The 27,851-nt window shown below is 37.0% G+C and overlaps 1 protein-coding gene across 2 annotated transcripts in view; it reads left to right on the plus strand.

Annotated features, from left to right (window-relative positions):
• The window catches only part of npas3 (neuronal PAS domain protein 3), a 318,042-nt gene that overhangs the window by 277,512 nt on the left and 12,679 nt on the right, over positions 1 to 27,851 (plus strand). For both annotated transcript variants that reach the window (XM_084392651.1, XM_084392652.1), the window contains exons 7-8: positions 21,166 to 21,284; positions 25,755 to 25,948. In XM_084392651.1, coding sequence (XP_084248777.1) covers positions 21,166 to 21,284; positions 25,755 to 25,948 — 313 coding nt within the window. The remainder of the gene's footprint in view (positions 1 to 21,165; positions 21,285 to 25,754; positions 25,949 to 27,851) is intronic.

Consider the following 27,851-nt stretch of genomic DNA (forward strand, 5'->3'; position numbering starts at 1 on the left):
TTCTATTCATAAAGCCGCACTCCCCTTGGCACCGGTGCGATTCGCTAGCAATTCAATTATAGTTTTGTGCGATAGTGAACCCAGAGAGAGAATCCATCCAGACAAGAAATATGACAGGACAGTAACGGAGTGTTTATGCAATTAAACTTTCACTGACAATACCTGGCGAGTGATGAATGTCTGGGTGGACATATATGTGTGCGCGCGCTGCCCCATAAGGACTGCACATTTTTCATGATTTTACAGCCTATTCTGATCCGTTAGGAAAGCGTGGAGAAAGAGAGAAAGAAGGGAAGAGGATGTAGAGTTTCTATTGCTTGTGCCGTTGAGTAAACCCTGCTAAAAGGAGAAGAAGAGAAGATCGAGATGCCAGAAAGAAAGAATCATGTTTCAGTTTAGTTTTTATAATGCACTGTAAAACTTTGAGGCTCTTCATATAGTCACCTACACTGAAAAAATAGCTTTAAAGTAAATATCACACATGGAATTAAGTCAAATCTACTTAACTAAGTAAAATGAACAAAGAAAATAAGTAACTTTAACTCGCCCATTAAAGTTTATTGAGTAATTTTTACACTCTGTTTGGAGTACATTTTACTCAAACATTATAACACTGAATTAAGCCATGCTTTTAAAGTGTATACTTTACTTAGAACATAAACTAAACTAAATAATACTTATATCTAAGTAATGTGGTACCCACATGAACACAGAGATCTCAGTACTTGGTACACAATCACGGTAACATTCATTGGATCATCTGAGTAGAAAATGAACTCCAGATGTCACAAAACAGCTAAACCTAACAACAAAAGCAATGATAAAACGGTGTAAATACAGCTGGAAAACAGTGAAACATGCAACCTTATTAATTATTTATGCCCCAGTGCATGATGGGAACACCAGTAAGTTGAGTAGCTTTTACTTCATTTTATAACATTGATATTTACACTTTAATTTCTACAAGCTTAAATTGAGTACTAATATAGAACTTGCCTGAACTAAATTCTTTTTTGCTGTAGTTTTTACTTCACCACATTTTAATCAGTGTACTTCTTTTGGTTTCTGAAGCAAAGCAACTGTTCCCAAAACCTCAGGATCTGAGGATCAATCAGTTGATATTATTTGTATTTATATGTTTATCTGAAATGACTCCGAATCGGTCTTACTCTTGTTCAGTCACTTACTCTATATGATGTAAGAATGAATGCATGCAGAAATCAATGAATGAGCAAAAGCTAAGAAACATGAAGGAATGTATGAAAGAACCATTCAAATGATTTTTAATGTACTTTATTTCTGTGATGCAAAGCTGCATCATTACTCCAGTCTTCAGTGTCACATGATCCTTCAGAAATCATATAATATGCTGATTGGCTGATTAAGAAACATTTCTTATCATTATCAATGTTGAAAACATCTGTGCTGTTTATTTTAAGGATTCTTTGATTAAGAGAAAGTTTTTATTTGAAAGCATTTATTTGAAATTTTGTAACATCATAAATGTATTTACTGTAATTTTTGATCAATTGAATGCATCCTTGCTAAATAACAGTATTCATTTATAAAATAAAATAAAGTTACTGACCCAACTAATTCACAACCTCCAAACCTTCATACAAAATTCAGTTTTTAGTTTTAATTTGCTGTTTTGTTTGATTAATTCCTCCTCTTCTCAATCGAATATTAAATTAGTGTACATGTTGTGGCTAATGTAAACAAGAAAGAAAGAACAACCAAACAAATTCACAAATGAATGAACAAACAAATGTATAATTGAGTGAATTTAGTATGTAGAAACAAGTAAATAATGCCCCGAGTCTCGATACAGAATTTCATTTCAAGTTGATTTGTGCATAATCAGCAGATTGTATTATTTTAGCCCTGAAGCCTTTGGCTGTTGGTCATCTGCCGTTCTCTAGTTTGAGGTTTATTTCTGACGGGTGGTTTCAGTCACGCTGTTTTGTCCAAAGATCAGAGCGGAGGTGAGCTGTTCTTTTTAATTAATCATTTGTCCTTCAAACAGTGAAGTTTCTGTCCTCGCCGCGCTCTCTCCACAGATAATTAGGCCCCATAGTTCAGTTAATTCCACAGGAGAGCTCATGCTAGCCACCTGCTCCTTTCGGACGGCTAATCTTTGTCTTGTAAGATTCCGTCCCCGTAGAATTGTTCCGTCTCGCAAAGAATGAGGAAACGCGCTGTTTTTCCCCGTAGTGTCCCACTGTTACTTGAATTTGTAATGCGGGAAACCCAACGCCTCCCCACCCCCCGCGTTCTGTGCGCAGTGATAGCGAGGTGTTGATTTTAGGTGTATATGGATCTCAAAGTAATCCTATTAATTCAAAGTGAATAACAAAGCAGCCTGCCTCTCTTTTTTTTTTTTTTTTTTTTCACGTGCCGTTCCATTTATTCAACCTGCTAGGGCTTTGTTTCTCCATCATAATTATTTCCAAGTCAGATCCGCGCTGATTTCCTGGTGGACTTGTGTACCTCCGACTAACTTGAGGAACAACGGAGCTCGGATAATTCGCACCGTTCCTCTGGGGTGGTGTTCTCTGTTTTTTTCAAGGACATTTTTATTACAAAGCTGATGGAATTTGCATATTAATTCATTTCTTTCAATTTTTAAGATTAAATGTTGTCAACATGTATCAGTGCAAGGTTTTGACAGACCTGATGAAATAGGTCAGTCATGCTTGAACGTCGTGGCGTAAAGCAGCCAGCTGCAACCTCTCTCTCTCTCTCTCTCTCTCTCTCTCTTCCTCATACTCGCGCACACAAACTCGCGTCGCATACTCAATCACTCAATCTTTCCTTCTCTTTCTGTTCCTTGTTTCCCCCTCCCCATCTCTCTGTTTCGTGCTACTTGATTAAAGGAAAAGTGCGGCCGGGGCTAAAATGACATGCCAAATTCTATCAACTTCCATTGAGTGCTCTCTCCTAAATTAGAATGCCATTAGAGGCTTTTGATTTATAAAGTGCATTTTCATGTTTCTCTTCTGTGTATTTTTTCCTCTCATGTAAGCTGTGTGACCTTTTGCGCCTGTAGTTTTGCCTGCCTCGGTCAATAAGTGAAGCGTTTTACATTCATTAATATTTTGTGCATGAGTCTAATAGGTTGTCCTGACACTATGTCCTGGCCTTTTCTCGTTTGTCTGTGTTTATCTATCTCAATTGGAATCACAAATATAGTACAATAATAAAAAAAGAGAGAATAGACTTATCAGCTAGAATATCAGCTATTAGAACATCAGCTATTAAAAAAAAAAAGCCAACCGCTGATGTCTCAAAATGATATATTGCAGATAAATACATAAATATAGCTGCTAGCCAAGCCCCTTATGGCCATGTTTGGCATGTTTGGACATTGAAAGCATTGCACAATTCACATGGTTAAACACTTGCTACACATTGATTTGATCAAACAATCTTTAAAGCTATAGCCTGTTGCTTTAAACAGCATGCCACTCATACAATGGTTTGTTTAATATTACAGAGACTTGAGTTTTTGAAGGCAGAACCGCAGCTATTGGGTCTAAATGGCACATTACACACAATTTATAAAGTTGTCCCACATGGGACTCGAACCCACAATCTCTGGGTCAGGTGCCTGTCACTCATGCCGTTGCGAAACTGGGAAGACATGTTTTCACACAGATGGCAAAATGCCAAGTTCCAGAGTTCCATTTCGTATATAAATGCACCGCATGTTATGTGTAATAATTTCAGATGAGATCATTCTCAGAAAAACACAATGTCTGGAACAGAAGCAACTTTCTGGCCGCAGTACCTCTTGCAGGTCTGGGCATGGGACACACAGGATTCGATCCCACGACCTTAAGGGTTTGGGGCTTGTGGCATTACTGATTGGGCCACTCAGTTGACGCTGGTTAACCAGGCTGCCTTCAGTGTGAGAATGAGCACACAAGAGCATTACTTAATATTTTAACCAGATTAGCATGCTAAGCTAACTTAATGTTAATGTATCTTATAGTTAACCTGATAGCTGAAGAGTCACATTAGAAAGAATGGCAGCTGGTTAGCATATTAACCAATTAGCATGCTAAGCTAACTAGACAACAAACACAGGGAGAGTCAATGGGAGGGAGGTATTTGGGGGAGGTATTTTCCAGGAACGGTAGCGAATATCAAAAACCCATTCAGTAATTTCTGTGCGGCTCATTCCAAAGATCATCTGAGCTGATTATGGACAGAATTGAGTAACAGCAAAAAACAGTTTTTCAGTTGCTTCAGTATGGCAGACAGTCAAATTGTTGGAAAATGACAAATGAGAAATCGTCGGAATCCGCTTAAACCAAGGAACATAATGATACAAAGAAAACAAATTTAGAAAAAAAATGCACAAAAAAAAAACATCTCTGGAACATTAGGTGGCGCTGTATTCAAACTTAAACTGAAGTACCTTCAGGACATGCTGAAGATGATACGTACCAAATTTTGTGCCGAAATGTCAAATATTGAAATTTATAACAAAATTCAAAATGATCCTGGCGAAATTGGTAGATTTGGCATGACACAAGGAATCCATAGACACTAATATTATGACTTTCTGAAAAACTGTTCAAAAGTTATTAGCAAAAATAGCACTTTTTCAGATCTCATGACTCATGACCCTCAGATCACGGTTCCAATAAAGCCTAGCAATTTTCGTTTCAATTGATCAAAGTTTAGCCAAGATATAGCTTCTGAACCAATTTTCGGTTGACCTCGTTAAGTTTGCAACATCATAACTTTTGAACAAAGATGAATAAATAAAATGGTCACTACTGTAATGGGCGGAGTCTTAATGTAATATATTGAATATGATCAGTATGATGAGAGGAATCAGGTGTACTAAGTTTCATTTTTCTAGATCAAATGGTTCAAAAGTTATAACCATTTGAAAAGTGAATTTTTGAACTGGTGGTGGCGCTATAGACTTGGTCCTAGAGACCCCAAAGTTGGTCAGATTACTTTTCATTACCATCTCTACAAGTATGCCAATTTTCAGCATTTTCCTACTTGCGGTTCATAGGGCTGCCATTGACTCCCATTGCTGAGGAACAATAATAAAGTAACCTTACAATTCCAATACAATTCCCTTCGGGGCTTGGTCCCTAATAACATTTAATGAGATAAGCACACACTTTCTGAAATTATATGAACTCTTATTTTAATTACACTAAATTACACTACCGTTCAGAAGTCTTCTGCTCACTAAGGCTACATTTATTTGATTATATAGATAAATCATGTGTCACTGTAATATTTGGCTTTAAACTGACAGTCTAAAATCTTTTTTGAAACAAGCAGCATTCAGATTCAACCCGATTTTAAAGGCCGTTATAGGTTGAACGTACTGCCATGTGGTTCTCTGATATGAACAATCCCCTGGGTTCACAACTCATTAGTTTTGACTGAAATTGTCTTTGTGACAAGTATTATTACTGCAACACCTGTTCACCACAGAACCCTTCACTCCAGACGACACTTACCATGTTCAAATTCTCGCTCTCTTGCACGGATTCATCCTTGACTACGGTATGTTTAGCAGTGTCCACATGGAGAATTAAAACACTTCCCGCGGTTAACTGCGGTAGACGGATAGTGTAAGTTTTGTTGTTATTCATTGTGTATTTCTCTGGTCACTCCCGGGTGGGTGAGCGCACTTCTTCCAGAACAGAGGGACCGAACCGACCCCAAGACTGATAAAAACTGCCCAGCTTGTCGCCGGTTCACCCTCATTACCATATTAATAATAGATGAGTGCGGTATCCCAGCATTTCCCGACAGAGACCCGGTGGATGAAGCTGTAGTGGAGGGCAGAGGTTATCTGACCACTTCTTCTGTCCTGCAGTAAGACGATCCAAAACACATGTGGTGACAAACACAGAATGGACAATAAAATAATCTTCAGGTGGTAGTATCGCATCCCACAATGCACCTCGAAAAGGCGGACCAAACTTTCTAGTGATGAATTGATGACACATGTAAGTCCACTAATGAATGCACATAATAGCTATTTTAAACACACCCACTTTTTTCTAATTTGGCTTTATATTATGCGTTGGATATTCATTTTGTCCAATCTAAGTTTCTTATTTTCATCCTGTGCCATTAAGACTTTGTGGCAAGTTGATGATTGTTTGGTGTCGATAATACTGTCTGCCGACACAGAATTCATCTTCCCTCCAGCTGTCATAATAAAATCAAACTTTAATGTCACCGGAGCCTGTGAAAATTGCAGCGTACACACTTTTTTTCATGTCTTCCTCCATAATATTCGGCGGCTTGTGTTTCAGTATTTATGTGTCACACACAGAGGGTCAAGGTTTATCTGGTTGGCATGGCCCCTGCTGGTAGATGTCGTAACTACACATAATAGATGTACTGTATATACTGTGTGTTGCTTGCAAAAGTTACAAGCAACATTAATATATCCAAAGTAAGCTTCATATACTGAAATGGTATATATTAGCTTTATATTGGTTTCAGATGTGACCCAGAGAGCTTTATTTATAATGTATTACTGTTTTGAGTTGCTTCAATTCAAATTCTTATCTAATATTAAGCTGTTTTTGTATTGATGCCAATTTTACATAAAATGAATACCATCAAAATTGACAAGCAGCTAGTGCATGTAATCTGAATTATGTAATCAAATTCCAAAGGTACTTGTACTTGTACTGATTATATTACATTTTAAAATGCTCACACAATGGCAGTAAATCATTCATAATTGATTGATTCTTCCTAATTCTTCTTTTCATGTTTTAAATGGTCCTTTCTAAAAAAAAAAAAAAAACAGAATATCACTTATATACATTCAGAAAGTCTTCTAGTTTTGTGAAATTGCACACACAGACCATCCACTGGTCAGGTGGCTAATTGCATAGAAAATTGAGAGGCCACAAAGCATTTGATCACTGGATTTACAGAAATAATTTCACTGTTTTTTCATTGAAACATTGCTATATTGATTCAACTCCTGACAAACACATTAATTAATATTTGAATTATCACTTGGAAAGTCATTTAAACATGCATTTCTATGTCTTTGGAAGGCTTTTTTCTTTCAAAAACATTTATATTATTTTAAAATTATTTATTAATTTTTTTAGGATTTATTTGATTAAACCCTGAGGTAAAGTAATCAGTAGCCCAAAAGTAAAAAGTAGTCAGATTACATTACCTAAAATGTGCAATGTAATGGGTTACGTTACTAACTACAGCTTTTGTCATGTAATTTGGAATCAGTAACAGACAACGATTTGTAAGTAATCTACCCATGCAGCACTGCAAGCAACATAAATGTATATTATTTTGCAACTGCTTCTTTACAGTAGCCAATGATGTCATTTTTAAATGGATAGGTTACCCGAAAATGAAAATTCTGTCATATTGCACTCGCTTTTATGTTGTTCCAAACTTTCTTTCTTCTGTGAAATACAAAAGAATTTTGTGTGTGTGTGTGTGTGCGTGCGTGCGTGCATGCGTGTGTGTGTGTGTGTGTGTGTGTGTGTGAACTTGCCACAGTGATGCACTTCACAAAAGAGGCTGTCCAGTTACAAACTATAATAGACCTAACAGAAAACCTGCAGTCTGTGTTGGTGGCTCTGTTGCTTATTTCACATGTGAAGGGATGCTTCTTAAAGCCACAGCACCAAAAAAATAAAATTCTAAAGGTCAAACAGTTGGTTAGTAAAAAAACTAATTATGATGCATTTGTGGTGCAAAAAAAAACTTTCTAACATTATAAGTGGACCTCAGGCCAGGGAAAAATTAAATAATAAAACAATGCATTATGTGACCACGCATTAAAAGTGTTTTAACATCACGTTGCACTTATTGGTTAATAAAATAATCCTAAAGTTGTTGCTTTCTCTCATCATTTGTGCTGGTGAAAATTCACGCAATCCATTACCACAGGTAAACACGACCCTACATCCATTTTTGATTTGCTCTTTAAACCGAACGACTACGCCTACATGTGTTCGTTCATTTGAGGGGAAAAGAGTGCTTCAATTACAGCACTTTGAAATTCATTTACAAGCCCAAATTTGATTATTGCCTGACTTTTTCAGATGAAGGAATAATTAAAACAGTGTTAACAGCAGCTAATTGATATCCTGTGTTTGTGGTTATCACTGCGGTGTCATGTCGTCATTGAGTGATAAATGCACAACTTCATCAAGGCTGCAATTAAACCTCTGCATGCTTGACACACAGGCCTGTCCTGACGAGATATTTACTGCCTTAGCACAAAACTTGTTCTGTTGCATTTTGCATTAGCCTAGTCTTGTATTGCATATTTTAGCATCTTGTTTAAGTCTATTCTTTATTTTGTTCATGGCACACAGTATTGTAGGAGTTGGTATAGTGTGATGGTAAAAATCAGTAGGAATGGATAATGCTCTACCGTTTATTTCCAAAACAACATAATATGGGCTGTTTAATGGTTTCAGATGGGACTCAAGAGAGATATATTTATAATGCATTACTGTTTTGAGTTGCTTTAACTCAAATTGTTAAGTAATATGAAGATGTTTTTGCAGTGACACCAAGTTATAGTACAACAAGGTCCATATTAAAAAAGAAAATATTCATATTAGATGGTTATTAAAAAAATATGAAAATATTGTATATAAGTAAAACATTTTTATAATCAAATATAAATAACATCTTTGGGCTGAATTTCCAGCAAACATAAATTTAGCGGGATATACAGTATACTGCTAAATGTGAAATATATTATAGTTTGGTCATATCCCGCATAATCTCTGTCTATTTTAAGTATTTAATATATTTAAATGGGCGTATACATTCATGTGGTATAGATTTGAAAGGTTCAGTCTTGTGTTTTGCTGTTGCTTTGCCTCTTTAGCAGAGATATATTGTTGCATTGTGTGAATGGATGTCAGCTGCATATTATAGTGAATGTCAAAATGGGGTTGCCATGGAAACAGGGACATTACACACATAGCTACGCTACGGTGGCTATAGAGGTATATCCTGAAAATCTGCTGAGGATACGACTCCTGAAACATGTTTACGGACCATACGGTTTGTGTGCTTGTGTATTAGCATCTCTTCTCTAATGTGCGTTTAAACAAACAAATAGCGCATGTTTTCAGTCTTTCAAGTTACATACATTAATTTTTAAAGCTGTTTGTGAGTAAATCTGTTATTGATGTATAGCAGTGGAAAAAAGAGGGTTGAAGAATACAACTCTCGGATGACTTCAGAGGAGAGCACAACTGTGTCGAATCGATAGAACTTGAAATTTGAGGCAGTGGTTCTTCAGTGCCTACAAACAACAAACCTTTTATACCTTCGGTTTAAAATGTCCTCTACAGTCTCACAGAAAACAGTTTGTTTCAGCCACAGCTCCAGATTTATAATTGAACAATTGAGTTTGGGTGCATTGAAGCACATCACAATAAATACACATGCACTGCACATAACAGAAAACCATTTCTGGCTTATTTTATGTCCTACTTTGGGGTTTGAAAGGTCCAAACATATGCCTCAAAAGTAGACTTGTCACATGAATCAGTGTGTTCTCATAAACCTTGTTTTCTATTTCTGGTACGTAGGAATGTGAACAAGCCCTAAGTACTTTTATAAGTGAACAGACTAGAGAGAAACCTGCATAGCAACCACAAACAACAGCCTAGAATTGTGGACCCTTTTCTTCAGGTTTTTTTTTTTTCTTCTTCTTTTTTTCAGTTTGTTCTAAAACTCTCTTGGACTTCCTGCAATCAGTTTTAGCATCTTAGCGAAACCACCTGATATGTTTGGTTTGACTCACAAAGAAGTCGCCCAGGTGAAGTGTACCTGTCAAGACTGTCTGCTCCCTCCTGACTCCTGTGTACTTGCTTTCTTAATGTGTAGGGCGCAGGGGTCAGTCAGGGTGATGGTCTTCAGAGAGCCATAGGCCACTGACATCTGCACCTCTAGCTGCTAATGGGTGCTGGGACATCTGGCAGGTGCTTCATTTCCTTCTGTTTCAACACGCCACTTCTCTTGCTGTCATTCTAATGGCAGTTCTGCCACATCTCCTCAATCTGTTTGGTAGTTTACTAGGCGATATGTTGGCCCATGATCAGTCTGTTCATCTGCAATCTGGTGAGATCCCATGCATTTCTTGTTACCGTGACCTCAACAGTCTTCCCCCAAACTCCTTCCATGTGTGCTTGTTGGAATGTACCGTGTTCATTGTTAAGACGAGTTAACTTTATCTCCATGACAGTCTTCCAGGGGTCCAGACGCGCTGATCGTCACCTATTCTCCCCTCTACAGCTTGTTTCTCTTTTTGTGTTTCAGAGGTTCAGATCAAATCATGGGTCTCAGAAATGCATGGAAATCTTTTTTAAATTAGTGCTTGTTTCAAGGCTAACTGAGGTGCCTTGAAACGCACAGCATTATTCAATGTGTTGACGTAATTTCCACTGAAACAGGAAGACAGGGTGGGACATATCGAGCAGCTCCTCCCCTTTTTTGTTTTAAATAACCAATAGCGTTTTGTTTATATTACAGCTCGGCCAGAGCCGTTGAGCTCAGTAAAGCAGCATTTGACAGCCATAGTCTAATAGATTCCCCTTTTAGATTTAATATGAAACTGTTACTAAAGCAAAACATTGAACATAATCATGTGTGTAATTTATGTTGGTTATCTCTTCTACTCGTCAGTGCTGTTTCTAATGCCGAGTCTGTCTAACAGTTTCTCCTCCTAATTGCTTTAAAATCTAGCATTCTGTGTAGAATTCAAATGGGTCCGATATATTTTATGGTCTGCGCCGACTCTCTCATATGATCCGCTCTGTGCTATCACGTCTTAGGACTAGAGCAGACTGTGTGTGAGCTGAGGCGGTTCATGAAACCAGACTTCATTCACCCCAATGGAAAGCATATTTACACTGTCTGAATCGTTCCCTATCCCCTATATAGTGCACTATGTGCAATTCACCATGTAGAATATTCAAGCCGCAGCTTCAGCTTCTATTTATAGTGTAGGGGGCGGGGCGCTTCAGATTCTAGAGAGCATTTGATTGGACATAAGTTCTGATCAGAAGCTGAAGTGCAGAGTGATGTCAACAAAATCATTGATCATATTGGCGGAAGTGAGAGACTGTAAGTTTTAAATGCTTATGTCTTCTAAATGAGAATGTTGTCATTGTTTTGGAGCACACTAGCTTATAGTTCACCTTAAGGCTAACATATTCATACCCAAAAAATCTATTTTATTTCATGGAGACTTTATTTAATGCTTATTTTTATTTTAAATGAATGCTTATGTTGGTTTATTTCATTGGCACATTTCTATTTCTTTTTTAGTTTGTGTGATTATAATTGAGGAATTAATTGAGGATTTATGTTCCAATAGAATATTAATTGAGTTTAAATATAAGCAAGACCTATGAATTTTTAGATTTGTAAACAACCAATGTGGAGATACAGTGCTATGCATAAGTTTAGACTAAAAAGAGGAATAAAAAAGCATCTTTTGGAAATTGAACTTAATGCCTTAATTTTTTTGGGAAAAATCCAACCTTTAAGGACACCAATTTTCTTTGTGAATGAATAATGTATCGTAAATAAATAAATGTTCTTCCTTAAAATACAGGGTGCATAAGTCTGGACACCCCTATGTTAAATTCCCATAGAGGCAGGCAGATTTTTATTTTTAAAGGCCAGTTACTTCATGGATCCAGGATACTATGCATCCTGATAAAGTTTTATTTCAGTTAGCCTAATAGCTGGTTTGATTTGCATTGAGAGATGATCTTATGGAAAGTACTCCAGTGCCAATCTCTAGGTATGGTGAAGGCTATGTGATGATGTGGGGCTATTTTAATTCCAAAGGCCAAGGCAACTTTATCAGGATGCATAGTATCCTGGATCCATGAAGTAACTGGCCTTTAAAAAAAAATATCTGCCTGCCTCTATGGGAATTTAACATAGGGGTGTCCAGACTTATATTTATTAAGTATTTTAAGGAAGAACATTTATTTATTTACGATACATTATTCATTCACAAAGAAAATTGATGTCCTTAAAGGTTGGATTTTTCCTAATTTTTTTAAGGCATTAAGTTCAATTTCCAAAAGATGATTTTTTATTCCTCTTTTTAGTCAACTTTAGCATGGGTGTCTAAACTTATGCATAGCACTGTAGCTCAGTTTATTTTTGTTGTTTATTAGGGGCCAAGCACCAAAGGTGCGGTGGCACCTATTGTATCCGTTGGTGTTCTTATTATTCTTCCGCTTCTTCTTCCACTCTGGAAGTCTATGGCAGCCCATAGAACCGCTAGCGGGAAAGTTATGAAATTTGGCACACTGATAGAAGATAGTCTGAACTGTCATCATTGCAAATTTGCCTCTAACTGTCTCTAACTCAATCCCTCTAGCGCCACCAACTGCCCAAAGTTTCACTCATGTTTATGCTATTAACTTTTGAATCATATTGGCTAGAAACAAATTTCCTCTGATTCCCTACCTCAAGACAATTCGATTGCACCCTATGACGTCATTTTCCGTCATGAAAGTTTGTCCGCCATTTTGAATTCTCCAAAAAAACTACTTTTTCGAACTCCTCCTAGTCCGTTGCTCTGATTTTTATGAAAATCAAATCAGATCATCTTCAGACTATGCTGGCAAAAAGTTATCAAAAGTTTTTTGATAAACCCAACCGTTATTGAATAACACGCAAATGAAATTGACGTAGAGCACCCCAAATTGGACACAAGGCGTTATCTCCGCAACGCTTTATCGTATTCAGTCCAAACTTGGTGCATGTCATCACAAGCATGACTTGACGTGGTTGACTTATTTTCACAGGAGTCATCCCCTTAGATTCCTGAATTGAGTCCAATGATACCAAACATGCTAGGTTTCGCCTTACGGTTTTGTGTAGCGTTGTGATTTAGTGCTTAAAAAACATTTGCCAATACCTTCTAAAACATTAGGCCGATCAAGACAAGACCACCATAGGAAGTTCGAAAACATAGGTCGTTGGCTATACGCTAATGCCCAAATGTCAAAATATTAATAGTAAGTGGCAAGAAAATGCAAACAAAGTCAGGTGTGGGCCATTTTTTATATGTTTATTCATATAAATGTATATAACTCCAAAACAAAATGAGATATTTTCACCAAATTTGACACACACATGTCCACTCTGAGGACACATAAAAAAATGGTAGAATTTTGCCTCTTGTTGACGCTATAATAAAACAAAACATGAAATTGCCATTGACTTCAATACAGTATTGTGATATAAAATGCTATGCTTAACGAATGCATTGGTGTAACATTGTGAAACTCAGTATGTGCCATCAGCACCATCCCCTGAAGGGTACTCAAAATATTTCGAGACAGTGCCACCTTTTGGTCAAAAGTTATAATAAAATTTCCAAAAATGCTAATAACTTTTGAATAAATCTGCCTATTGTAATGACATTAATAGAATCTTAATAGATTCCTTGGGTCACGCCGAGAACATAGATTGCCGTATTTGGCCGAACTTCCTGTCCGCCATCTTGATTTTAATTCAATACCTACTTTTTCAAACTCCACCTAGACCGTTTGTCCGATTTTCACCACATCGTATCATCTCCAGACTGTGCCGACTAAAAATTATGGATTTCGTGTTGATAGACAAAACCATTTTCATATACCGCAGCAGCAAAGATGAAGCATGATGTCAAAAGGGCTATTCAGGCTTTAACTCTGTAATGCCTTGACTTATTGACACCAAACTTTGTATGTGTCATTGTCACTTCACTCTGACCACATCACATCGATAACTGCGGCACCTATTGGTCGAAAGGGATAATCCATTAAATCATATTTTTTGTTACTGTATATATTATTATTCAGCTATTTGCCTAAAATCATCTTAAAATGTCTTTAATTGCTGCTTGCTGCAGTTGGTCTGACACTCCCAGCCATGTTGGCATGTCTTATCATCTTCTTGCGCTTGGCCCCGATAATTGCTGCTTGCAGCTATATTTATTTTATTTGTTTCTGTTTGTTTAAAAAAATTAATTTGATTTTTATTTAATTAACAACATGTTTTTAAATTAGTAGTAGTTTTCATTTTAGTTTTAGGATACAATAATAATACGGTTTCAAATAAACATTTTAATTGCAAAAGATTTATTAGTGGTGCTTCCTAAGGCTCATACTTGGGCTTAGTGATTTGAAAGTGTTTAACTGCACTGTTTATGCTATGGACATGAATGATACCTTACTAAATCATGCTACTTACTGAGTGATCAAACTTACAATTTTCACTTGGTGGTTGATAAAATAGGGGCTAGAAACTCATAGACTTGCATTGAAGGAGCTCAAAAAACTAGTTTTAATCTGCAAACGTCCATATCAAATCACACAGAACTGCTTAGCACAGCTTGAGAAAAGGCTGTTTTTATTGTTGTCATGGGTGCTTTTCATGATCCAGTGATCCACGTCTGGAGCCTCTGGATTTTAATCTGCCTCTAAAGAGAAACTGCAGTCGCGATATACAGCTGTAGCGTCCCAACATGCATCTGAATCCTCATAAAGCAATCAGAAAACAGACAAGGCAATGCAAGTGCTGACAAACCATTCACAGCTGACTTACTGTACAGACCCACTGTGTATTCGAAGTTTATTTGCAGATGAAAGGGAGAAGAAACAGGCTCTTATTCAGTGAAGTCTGGGATCGTCTCTGGCGTGGAATATTCAAAAGACAAATAGTGCAATGTAAAGTTTTACTGCACCCCATTTATCACAAGGGCAGTTCTGTGTCTGTATGCTTCCTTATGCATTTCCATTTCCTGTTGGAGAGCACATATGGCCTCTGTTTCTTGTTTCATTGTGTGTGTGTGTGTGTGTGTGTGTGTGTGTAATTGTTTTCTTTCCTCATTTATTTTTTGCATGATTTGTTTTTTTTTAGGATTGGTCTCAAAATCCAGTGTGATCTGAAATTATTCAGGTTGTTTTCCCCCAAACATCTTCCAATGTTTTCTGCAGAGATTTGCTGCGTTTACTTTAGTGTACGTGTCATTTGTTTCGCCGTTCAGCGCGGTGACATCTCAGACCCGCGTCCGAGCTTTTCTTGCCGAGGAATCCTTTTTCATTATTGCGGGATTAAATATTGATCACAGATTTAAGTGTCTGTAACAGCGGCTTGTGTATAATGCATTGAGAGCACTGTCTCGGAGGAATGCATCACAGAAACTCGAAATTATTTACTTCAGAACCGACTTCACTTTTACATGTGCCAGATGAAGATATTAGGACATTAAATTTGTTCAAATTAATCACAGTTAATGGGATATATAAGCCATTAGTATTTACTTCAATCTTTAGTTTGTTTCATAATTAATAGCACTAATTTAAAATGTTAAATGGTTTCTGAAAGGACTGTGCTTTTGTCTGAATCTCTGTTCAATCGCCATAGGGCGGCATTGAAAAATCACTACCCTCTATCTCAATATGGAGCCATCCAGTGGTCCAATTAGCACAGAGCTGTTTGAATTAATACATAATTATTAATGTACAGAGCAAAGCCTTCATCTGGCAGACTCGGGCCAGGACGACCCTGTTCCTCACACCAGTCTTGAGATGGTGGTAAAGCCTGAGAGACCAGCAGCCCACATGCTTAATCTTGATTTATTCGTACAGTAAACGCCTGACGTCCTGAATTGGTACTAATATTTATATAAATGTAAATTGAGGAATATTAGCCAGAGTACTCCAGCTTTCCTATGGGCCTATAAGTCATACGCTGAGCGTGTCGAGTGCGTGTGGTCTGTGTACCGTGAGGATTGCGGACGAGGACCTCCAGACCTGCCAGGTGGTTATTGATGGTCAACATTCTCGGCGTGAGGAGTGTAATACTTTTAAAATCTCATCATTTACTCCCAGACACATTCATTCCCAAAGGTTTCATCAAGAAAATGAATCCCAGGGCCTTTCAGACTATAAATTTACCTCCGTCCCACACAAATATTTTCCTTTTAAAAAGTAATCTCAGATATTGTGAGTTTTATACGTCTTAAATGGCACAAGAGGTTTTATTTTTAAAGGTACGCTATGTACGTTTTGGCACTCTAGAGGTTAAAAAAACAACTGCATTTTGCAGAAGAACATGGTTTTGGTTGTGCTTCAGTTCTGCGTGAATGTGTGGATGAATATGGATCTTTCTCATAACTAAAAAAAGAAAGAGATTATCCTACTGCTCATAAAATATTCACTACTGGGCTTAAGAGATATAACCAGTTTAGATGGAAAGGATCTCAAGCGGTCTGGCTGAAGATGTTATTGTAGCTATAAACATTAATAGATGCGGTACTTCCTTGAAAATAAATTCCAGCACAGCTTTACAACAGCCATAATGAAATGAGCCTTCACAATAGATAATGCTTTACAATGAACTCTGTTAGAGAGCTATATATGGCAATTTATCTGTTCAATTAAATACCTTACTCACCAGCTGAGTAATTAAAACACCATCTCCTTATACAACATTTCAAATCCCTCGGTTCCCACCGTCTCCAAAAAAAAGCCAAGCCAATGTTGATTCTTGTTTTATTACGAGCTCTGTCGCCTTCTCTTTTTGCCAGCAGACGCTCCTCTATTCGGCATTGTTTAAAAACGGGTGATTCACCAGAGGTTCGAGATTTATCTGTTCCATGTCAGTTTTCTTGCTGACCTACGCCAGTCCCACGTGTCAAAGTAACTTTTCTCTATTTACGGATATGACGGGACGCGCACGGATGAGGGACGCAAGGTCGCAATTTTGTGCGAAAAGCATCCCGCTAGGTCTAAAATATAAACACTTTTATTCACCATAGTGAATCAGAGTAAGACAAAAGCATTTTTGAAGAAGGATTGACTCGTGTATTACTCGTTATTTAAATTGTGTTCATTTTGAACAAAAAAAAGTTAAATAGTGTACCTTTAAACTCCACAAAAGAATGAAGAGGATGTCTGTGGAATTATCTAGATTTTAATGGGGGTTTTTTTTCTGTTATTGTCCCACTTGGATTGAAGAGTAAGGGAGTTCAGATACACAACACAAAAACAAAAGTTCCAGTGTGTGGAGTGTTGTGCTGTTGCTGGAACACAGGTGCCTTGTGGGGATGTAGGTTTAAGTCGAGCACATAAGACTCTCTCGACACACACTGCAGATTCCCTTAATCTCATGGATTGGATGATATTGATGATTTAGCAGATCTGCCCATGTTCCTACAGCCACAGTGGGCTCTGCTGGACTGCAGACATGGCAGCACTAGAAACTCAGATGTGAACAAAACAACAGGTTTTTGACATGCAGCAAAACTTCTTTTGAGGTGTTTCAAATCTGCGTTCAAATAGACTATTTAATCTAGCACAGAGGGTAACATACAGTAAATGTATTTACACTTTACCCTGGTAGACAGTGTATCAGACACCTGAATGCTGATTGTTGATTCTTGTGCATCATTGTAGTGATAGATTAGGCGCTGAGAAAAATGTTTTACAGGAACCGTATTGCTTCTTTAAATAGATATTAAAACAACATTCAGTGGACATTCAAAGCCTGCCTTGTTGGCAGAGGCTATTTACAGTAACTCCGCCCACCAGTGCCTGATTGAGCCAGACAAAATTACAAAAGAAATCCTGCAGATAACAGGATCAGTGGTGTGGAGAACATTAGCTTTTGACGTGACTGACCCGAGTTCGAATCTGCATTTTTCCGAACTGATTTTTCTCCCTTTTACATATCACATATCAGCTCGGAGAGGCGTTTATTTTAAATGTGTAAAAAGTATCCATTTGTGATTTTAACTAATATAATCATATACACTGAATATGTTGTTATCATTGAACACTGTTTAATAATATACTACAATACACACTTGCAAATAGCATCTAGCTGCTATGTAAGAAAATGCTGCTATTTCCCTTAGTGTAAATGGCATTTAATATTATAACTTAGCCTAATGGCATAACTTAGACATAGACTTCCTTTATTGATCCCTATGGGGAAATTAAGGACAAAGCACTTAGTGTCATTTTTGTTGTTGCTATCTACACTGTAAATAGCATCTATCAGTATTTGTTGCGCTCGATCAAATGTTGGCTGGCAAAGCAAAGGGATTGCCTTTTGTGTTCGATGAACATATACTTAAAATTGGTTTAAAATGAATTAATTACATGATATGCTAATTAATTTCTCAAATTAATCAATTGATGAAATATTTACTTCCCATTCTTTGTTATTGTTCAATGGCACGAGGGGGATCCTGAAATTTAGCGTAATGTTCAGGCAGGAGTGTGTGACTGTCGCAAAGGTTTTACTGTATAATTCATATTCCTGTCATTATCAGCAAAGAGAGGTCGTTGAGGGCACGTGGTAAGTGACCTCTCTCCGTCCAAGCGCCGCCCGTGAAAAAAAAAAGAAGGACGGCGTATCTTAGAGCCTGTCTCATTCTTAATGAAAACGGTGAGATGCAACGGCCTCTGATCTTGTGTTTTAGTCAAATAGAACTCTACGCTTGACTGACAGCTCTGATCTAAAGCATTTAAGTGCAAGTTTTGATCTCTCTGCCTTTGATTAAAACTAATGAGCTCATTTAATTCAAAATGGGAATTTCTGATAAGAGAAATAAGGTTGATGTGATTGGATTAGAGAGGCGAATTAAACTCTTAGAGCTGAAGTTTGTGCTTATATAGTGTATTAAAAAGCTGTTGGCATATTCTTGTGTGTTAGATGATGAGAAAAATTTCATAGTAATTCATATTTAATCAGAAGAAATGAAATGACTAAATATAACATGGCTCTGCCTTTTCCCTAGAGTGATAAAGGACTAGTTAGATTTTAAATGACATTTAATTCATGTTCTCAGAGAGAGAGAGAGAGAGAGAGAGAGAGAGAACATGGGGAAATACAGCAGTCCACACCCACAACCATTTTAGGGTGTCTCTTTAACTACACTTTTATGTCCCAGGGGTTGATTTTATTAAGACAGATTTTGTTCATGTTTTGGTTATTTTCCAAATGCCTGTTATATACACACATTTTATTCTTGTCCAAGAGACAGATCTAAAACTATGAACATTTCGAACTATGATTGATGTGAAATTAATATACACAATTACAGTATTTATTGTTTTCAATATTTCTATTTATTGAAAATGATTACAGTGATTTCAATAACACATTTTTACACAAATTATGATTATAATTATGGCACAAGGTTTGTCCCCTTATAAAATTTCACTTAAACATTGTTTCAAATGTTTCATTATCACAACAAAATGCTATTATACATTATTCGGGAACTAATTTAGTTCAAAATGCGTGTATTATGCCTTATGATGCATGTATGTCTACTGTTGGACATTGTTTTATACACATTAAATGGTGAGTATATACAGTTCTTGTCAAAAGTTTGGAAACCTTTCCATTATAATTTATAAGTCTCCTATGCAAGGCTGCATTTATTTGATCAGAAATACAGTTAAATAGTATATGTACATTTGCATATTGTGAAATATTATTACAATTTAAAATAAGTTAAAAATGTAATTTATTCCTGTGATGATAAAGCTGAATTTTTAGAATGATTAGCCTACTCCAGTCTTCAGTGTCACATGATCCTTCAGGAATTATGCTCATGATGAGGGCATTTTGATTGTATATTGATTGTTTTTAGTAGCTACTTATTTTAAGGAAAATATTCAAATGTCCCAGACTTCAAGAGGAAAACCCTGAACCCACATAAAGTGTATTTTCTGTCACATGACCTTTTGCCTTGCATATCTAAATGTAAAAATAATAACAGCCTGATAGAACATACTATCTTACCGTTTAACTGAGTATTATTATTTTTTATCTATTTTTTTATTTGAAAACTGTTAACTGCTTTGGCTCTGAGATCCCAATATACTAGTCTATGATGACTATTTAGGATTTTTTTTTCGTTCTTTTTTTCTTCTGTTTAACAACTGCTGTCCAGGTGGATTTAGAGACAGGACCTCTTTGATTGAATTTAAACATTTGTGGTAAGATAAAAATAAAAGATGGAAAAAAAAGATCAAAAGTGGCAGTGAAAACATTTATAATGTTGCAAAAGATTTATATTTAATGTTTTAATAAATTGAATAAATACATTTATTTATAATAATATTTCCACAAAAATGTTAAACAGCAAAAAAAAGAAAAAAATATATATATCACACACAAGCTTTGCATCACAGAAATCCATTTTAAAATATGGTCAAATAGAAAACCATTCTTTAAATTTGTCTTTTTTTTTTTTTTTTTGTATGAAATAAATGCAGCCTTGGTGAGCATAAGATAATTCTTTCTAAAACATTAAAACATTGTAATGTTTTCAAACTTTTGACAGGTACTGTAAATATAACTAGTGAGAGTGTGGAAAGTTTGTTTTAATAGAGTTTATTTTCTCCGGGCTGGACCTCCTCTGATGTCTGTTTGTATAATGTTGAATGTCAAAACTAGTTAAAATGTGCAATTAATTTGGCTCTAATCAAGCGTGTTACAGCAAATTAGCAGAACCTCCGTTGTTCGCCAGGTGTCCTTGTGTTAAGATCAAGGCTAGAAATCTTTCTCCTTTTTTTCTCATCTGGTAAGAGATGTATTATAGTATAAGACTTTTTTTTTTTTTTGGCTGTCATTGAAAATTCTATATTGTAATATATTTTCTATATCTTCATTTTTTGTGAAGCAAATGTGAGTGGTGTTTGCACATGCACAGCTCAGCACTACAATGCTAGGGTGTTGCGGGGTGAATTCTTATGAAACCAAGTTTGTTAGATTGCTCTCTTCTTAATTTTCCCATTTCCTAATTTACACATTCCTATGAAGGCAAATACATCTAACACCAGCTTGGGGAGGTTTATTCATTTGCCATGTAGTGTTTAAAGCAATTATGTTAGTCAAGGCTCCGCTTCATGCTATTAGTAAATACAATTAAAACATTGTCAAAGTTTGATTAGCACCTTCCCCCTTATCAGGTTGTGCTGTTTCATTAACTGTCTACCAAGAGATGATAGAAACTCAATGAGAAGATGTTGCACATCATACTCACTAAAGCAGTCTGATATCTCTGCGTCTCTGTGTATTGTTTCAGTGTTGTAATAGGATGTTTGTTGTTTGTTTCCGCAGTGGAGTCGAGCAGCCCTAGTCTTCTGTCGCCGGATAACACTCTAGAACGTTCCTTCTTTATCCGAATGAAGTCCACACTCACCAAGAGAGGCGTCCACATCAAGTCCTCTGGATACAAGGTAAAACTGGTCGTCGTGTTCTAAAAGAAATGAAAACTCGTATCATATCGATATTATCATATCATAATTAGCGGTGGAATTGTATACGTGTCAAGTTTTTTGGAACAAATTAATCATTTTATTCAGCAAGAATGCATTAAATTGAACAAGATTGACAGTAAAGACATTTATAATGTTTAAAAAAAGATTTGTATTTCAAATTATATTATATATATTATATTTTATTAATTATATGTGACCCTGGACCAGTAAACCAGTCACATGGGTAAATTTTTCGAAAGTGAGATTTATCCATCACATGAAAGCTGAATAAATAAGCTTTCCATTGATGTATGGTTTGTTAGGATATGACATTATTTGGCCGAGATACAACTATTTCGAAATCTGGAATCTGAGGGTGCAAAAAAATCGAAACATTGAGAAAATCGCCTTTAAAGTTGTCCATTTATTTTCGCGATTGTGCTGCATTTACTCACAAAAATGAATGTTTTATATATTTACGGTAGGAAATTTACAAAATATCTTCGTGGAACATGATCTGTACTTAATATCCTCATGATTTTTGGCATGAAAGAAAAATCGATCATTTTGACCCATACAATGTATTGTTGGCTATTTGCCACAAATATACCCATGCGACTTGTGACTGGTTTTGTGATCCAGGGTCACATATTATATTCTTAAAATATATATATTAAAGACCCAGAACTTAAGAACGGTAATGTACGTTGGCATGATTTATAATAGTGTACTACTGGAATAATGCACAAGGGCATTCAGGAGCATTATTAGAGGCTCCTTTTGTGCTGCTTAATGTTGCAACCATACCCGATACCACTGATAAAGCAGATCACCGAAGGCTTAGTGTTGTCAAAAATATAGATATTTCGATACTGATACGGAAATATCATAAATGATTCCAATTCTCCTTTTCGGCAGTTTCAATACACCGATACCAGATGCGTGTTCTCGCTCTCTCTTCTCTCCGGCGGGCTAATTGACACACACCCGTCTCCTCTCTCTCATTCGCACCAGTTGAATAGTGTTGGGTGTCACGTCCTGAAATTCGGCGCAGGGTTGCGGGTATTGCACATAATTTTACTCGCGCTCACAACAAAAGCATGTGCACTACTATATAAGTGGCGCTCTTATAAAGCCGCCCCTCAAACAGCTCACGAGTACCAAATTTACCTCTTTTTCGTGGCTTATTGCTACACAAAATTGTCAAAATGCCCTTCTTGGAGAGCATTCAGGTGAACACAGTCAGTTTTAGAATGTAAATAGTTGAAAAAGAAATCGCATGTTGTGTAAGAGTATATTGGATCTGTGCATAAGCTCTTAAAGTGTCAGCAGCCTAATAAACCTGCCATGTTAATCAAAGGACAAAAGACAACGAGTGAATGAATAACTTTTGTAACTTTAATCTGTAAACATAAATCTGTATTTGAAAACTATCCAGTGTTATTTTAGATTTGATTACTTTCATTACTGTAGTATTTCTTACCTGAATATACTGTTAGACCCACCTGAAAAACTTAAAGCCTATTGTATTATTCTGTTGTATTTCCTACTGACGGTTTACTTCAGTTCAAAGTTTCAAAAGATAGCCTTCCTGTGCTTTGTATAAGCTATTGAAAAAAAAATACCCATCATAAAAATGTCTGTTTAGCAGTTTTCCCTGTGGTATCGAAAATGGTACAGACTATCGATATTTTTCACTGTATCATATCAAAGTTCGAAATTCCAGTATCGTGACAACACTACTTCAGTGTCAATCAGATTGTAAATAGAGAAGTAGATGATTGTTTGGATGTGTCTTTGAGTGAACGACTGAGATCCAAACCCCCCCCCCCGCTGCATCCATCTGGACATAGATTGGATGCAAATAAGCGTGAAGTCGGGGAGCGCACTAACCCATAGCATAAATATTCACGCATGCACATTCGCATATATTACCAGCCAGACAAGGACACTTCTTATTGCATTTACTCCAAATTAAGTCAATATTTGTGTTGTTACATAATACAAAAGTATGAATTTTGCATACGGCGCGCCAGCATTAGGTGATAGGTGCGAGGCGGAGGGAAGTGAAGCGTGGCGCGCATCATGGCTGTTTATATCTCCTCTTCACTCTGGAGGTCAAATCAAAGTAAATTCTTCTCCAGCTTAAACCAGTCTTTTCTTTTTTTTTGCCAAGACGTCTCGGCCCCCGGCTCAGTTAATGCACTCATGTAAAAGCTCTCTATCATTACTTGTGCCGTATCGCATTTCAAAAGCACTCCAGAGAATCCCTAGGAACAGATGAATCTTATTTCTTATGTATACCTATTCTATATTCACCGACCCGGTGACGGGCGGGGGAGAGAAAGAGAGAGAGCATTGTGTGCTGAACCATGAATTATAAAAATTGATCCCTTTGTTATGTTGGCTTGTATTAAATTGAGATATGCTATGCGGCTGCCTCTCGCTGCGGCCGCGGTGAACCCTTGCCATGTCAGTTTGCATTTAGCAGCCTGAGCATATTTAATGTTTTGCCAGAGCTTATGATGTTCTTGCCAAGAGCAATCCTGCAGCAATTCACCGACGAGTCTCTCTTTGTGGCAATTACTTCAAAAGTTGTATTTTCCAACTAACTTTTTGATGCCCCTCGCTTTGGGCTTCAGTAGAATCATTTCCATTTTGTAGGCTTTTAATATGACTGTGTTTATTTATTGAAAGATCTAGTGTTATACGTAAGTGGAGATGGATGTGTATTCTGGAGGCGGCGTGTGTTTTGTCTGGGCTGGCGCTCTCTGGTGTGCCGCTCTGTTTATGAGAATGCGTGCATGGGTTTGATATCGGCCGTAATTGGACATCACCTTCTGATCGCAGCGTGCTGTGATGTCTTATTGAAGCTCGGCAACAGCTGATGCTCGCTCGCGTCGTGATAATACACAGTCATCGAAGACCAGAAACAAACACTCATTTCTCTAAAATACCTATTCAACAAGTTTCAAAACTGTTGCATGCTGTTTCTTAGTTGAAATATTACATGAAATATTTGTGCTATGAAAAATGGTTGGAAACGTATACAAATATAGAAAAGTATTAAATTAATAGCACTTCTCACAAAGCGCTGTTCACATTTGGAGGGGGGATTCTTCTCAACCTCCACCATTGAAGGGTTAGTTCACCCAAAAAGTTAACTTTTGTTCATCTTCTGAACATAAATGAAGATATTTTTGATGAAATCTGAGAGCTCTCCATTGACAGCCTAAGCAACCACCACTTTCTGGGGCTTGAAAGTGGTAGTTGCTTAATAGAGGGACAGAAAGCTCTTAGATTTCATCAAAAATATCTTCATTTGTGTTCTGAAGAGGAATGAATTCCTTATGGGTTTAAAACGACATGAGGGTGAATTATTAATAACAAAATTTTCATTTTTGGGTGAACTAACCCTTTAAACCACCTAAAATCTTGAAAACTGTTGGTCATGACTGTTATTTGTCTGCTATTCAGCTTCTAATTCTGGAGAACTTTAGCGAGATAAAAATTCCAGAAAAAAAATTCTGACTAAATATTTTTTGTATTAAAATAAAAAACATCAAATATAAGCCCAAAGTAAACTTGGACAGATGTGACATCATTGATTGAACTTTGCAGTCGTCTTTAATTGGCCCCTGATTTGAGATGGCTTTTGAATTATGTGAAGTTCGAACAAACTCTCTCAACTCTAAACCAGGAGAATCACTCTTTTTTAGTGACTGTGGCAGTCCGTCGTTCCTGGGGGTTTGGGTTTGCTTGTCCCTCAGCGGAAAACGTACAAAGCATCAAAGAGCCCCACCGGCCTGAGCACTCGGTGACTTCGGGGCCGAGACTGTCTATATGAATGATGCTAATAGCATCTCACCAATCTCTGAGGTGAACCAATGAAAGGATAGTGTCAGAAGTTTAAAACACTACAAAAACAATCCCCTCCAGGTTTCCCTTGGTGATTAAAATGGATGGATCCAAAAAAGAACATTGTTACCAATCTAGTCAATGCATCCTCTGGGCAAAACGTGCTACAAAAGACTTTAAAGCATTACAAACTTTAAAGCCAGAGAAAAAGTAATTAGTTGCTCTGCCTTTGTTATCCCTTGATTATTTCAGAAAGAAATTGTGCTTTGTGTTTTTTAATATTTCGTGAACATGTATATCTGCTACAAGAACCTGAGAATCTTGGTTTGGATCTTAGAGTACATACTGCATTATCAAAGAGCTTTGTCTGTTTTCTGAGTTCAGCCTGCTTTAAAACGGTTGGCCATTTTTTATACTGGCCATGTTCTCTGATCCGTGTAGAGAAGGACTGCGGAGGTTATTTGACTTCATCTGGTTTATTTTCTTTTATCTTTATACTGCGGTTTGATACTTACTAAAGGGTTTGTATGTAATTGAGGGGACGATTGCATCTGATCTGTTCGTAATTTTCCGCTTTGTGTCCTCTTCAAGGTTATCCACGTTACCGGCAGGCTGCGGATAAGAATGGCATTAACGCACAGTCGTTCGGTACCCAATCAAATCATGGGCATGGTCGTGGTGGCACACGCACTTCCTCCGCCAACCATCAATGAGGTTCGGATCGACTGCCAGATGTTTGTTACACGGGTCAACATGGATCTCAACATCGTCTACTGTGAAAACAGGTAACACTCTTTATATAATATGTTCAGTCCAGTTTTAACTGGCCTTGGAGATGTCATTTCATGTTGACTAAAGAGGGCAACAATTTTGTTTTATTTTGCAAAGCTTATACTGTATGTATTGCCTAGTATTGTGTGCAGTTTGATTTAAGAGATTTTTTATCTGCCTTAAAGAATGATAAATGGTGCAAAAAGAATTTCAATTTCAGCTGCTTAGAGTTCAAAATATGACATTGTTGTAGAACTGAAGGATCAGCGGGTGAAGATGTGTTTTGCAAGAGTGGATAATCAGCCACACAGTAATGTTCATGTGCAGTTCATTATAGAGCTGATAGTGATGAGTTCTGCTTAAATGCAATCCCAGAATGACCTTGTTTCAACATCTATCGCTCACTTTAAAAAGCTGGCCAAGAAAAAACCCTCTTTTGTACTTACAAAACATCTGTGGTTCCACTGCTGCCCCATAAAATGAGAACATCTTAATTTGGCCTGGCTTGAAAGGAAATATCATATTAGTTTTATTAGTTTTATTTATATCTCTGGGATTGAAGTCCTCCCAGCGTCTGCTAAAATTTTTACCACTCCCCTGCACTTAACATATTTATGAGAGAATGGAATCGGGCCAAGTCTATAGCGGAGTTATCATCACAGCAAAAGCCTGCTTTAAAATGGAGGTGGATAGAGATCGGTTAGCCGGGGTTTTTTTTTTTACACTGGCCATGTTCTCTGATCCGTGTAGAGAAGGACTGCAAGTGAGAGTCAAATAATACGCTGCTAATAGTATTTGCCCTACTGAAAGGCATTTTGTATGGTTTTAACCACCTGTTTTTATCAAATTTTCAATACTTCTGTGATAATTGCTTTTAGATTCAGCAAGCAGTTGGTAAAGCTACAGTAGGTCAGAAAATATTACGTCTATAATGAAAACAGGCTGACAGCTTGCCATCACAGATGGAAACCTTTTTAATGAATAAAATCTGGTGCACTATACATTTAGCTTACAGAAGGGCTGGGAAATCAGAATCTCTTTATCAGAAGTTGCGTTTTCATTACCCTTCAAATTGCGCAAATTAAAAATTCGCCCAATGGAAACACTCCCATATATCGCAAATAACGTTTTTACTTCGAAAAAGAAATATTTCGCAAAACTGCAATGGAAACAAACGATCGTAAAAATCTATCTTTCTTTAGAGAAGGTGCAGTATGTTTGGACAGAAGATTAGACTTATTAAACTCATTAAAGACAAAATAATTAAGGTAATACTGGATTCTAAACAACAGAGAAATGCCACAAGTTATCCAGACCTTGAAGCCGATAGGAGGGAGAAACACCCAGAAACCGCTCATGTGCTACTATGTGCTGCTCCCAAGAATAAGTGGCTTTCCTTGCCATTAATGCTTGGATAACACGTCTACGTCTCCTTCCGTTAAAAACAATGGCTAGTGCGGTGGCTGTGATATACATTAACTTACCAACATACGTTGCCATGATTATTGGAATGACCTATAGAGAGGAAAAAATGTCGTTTAGCTGCATAACATCGGTTAATGGAAACGCTGTCATTTGGCAATAGTTTTTTTCTCCTTTTTCTTCGCAAAAGTTTGCACAAATCTGTAATGGAAACCAGGCTAGTGAGGTTGACTCAAAACCAATCAGGGCTGCATTTCCCAAAAGCATCGTAAGCCTAAATAGATCATAAAACCATTGCCACCAATGGTCTCTACAATCAACTTGGCCCACAATGCTTTTGGGAAACGCAGCCCATGTCATTGCCCTATTTTAATCTGTCATTGACTAGGATATGATAACCCACAGTAATATCTTGTTTGGCTTCTTTTTGGTGGACTGCTCAACTCTGCATATTGATGTAGCCATTGGCATTTATTGGATCAGAAAAGTGCAGGA

The sequence above is a fragment of the Rutilus rutilus genome, assembly GCF_951802725.1.
Source record: "Rutilus rutilus genome assembly, chromosome: 21".
Lineage (NCBI taxonomy): Eukaryota > Metazoa > Chordata > Actinopteri > Cypriniformes > Leuciscidae > Rutilus > Rutilus rutilus.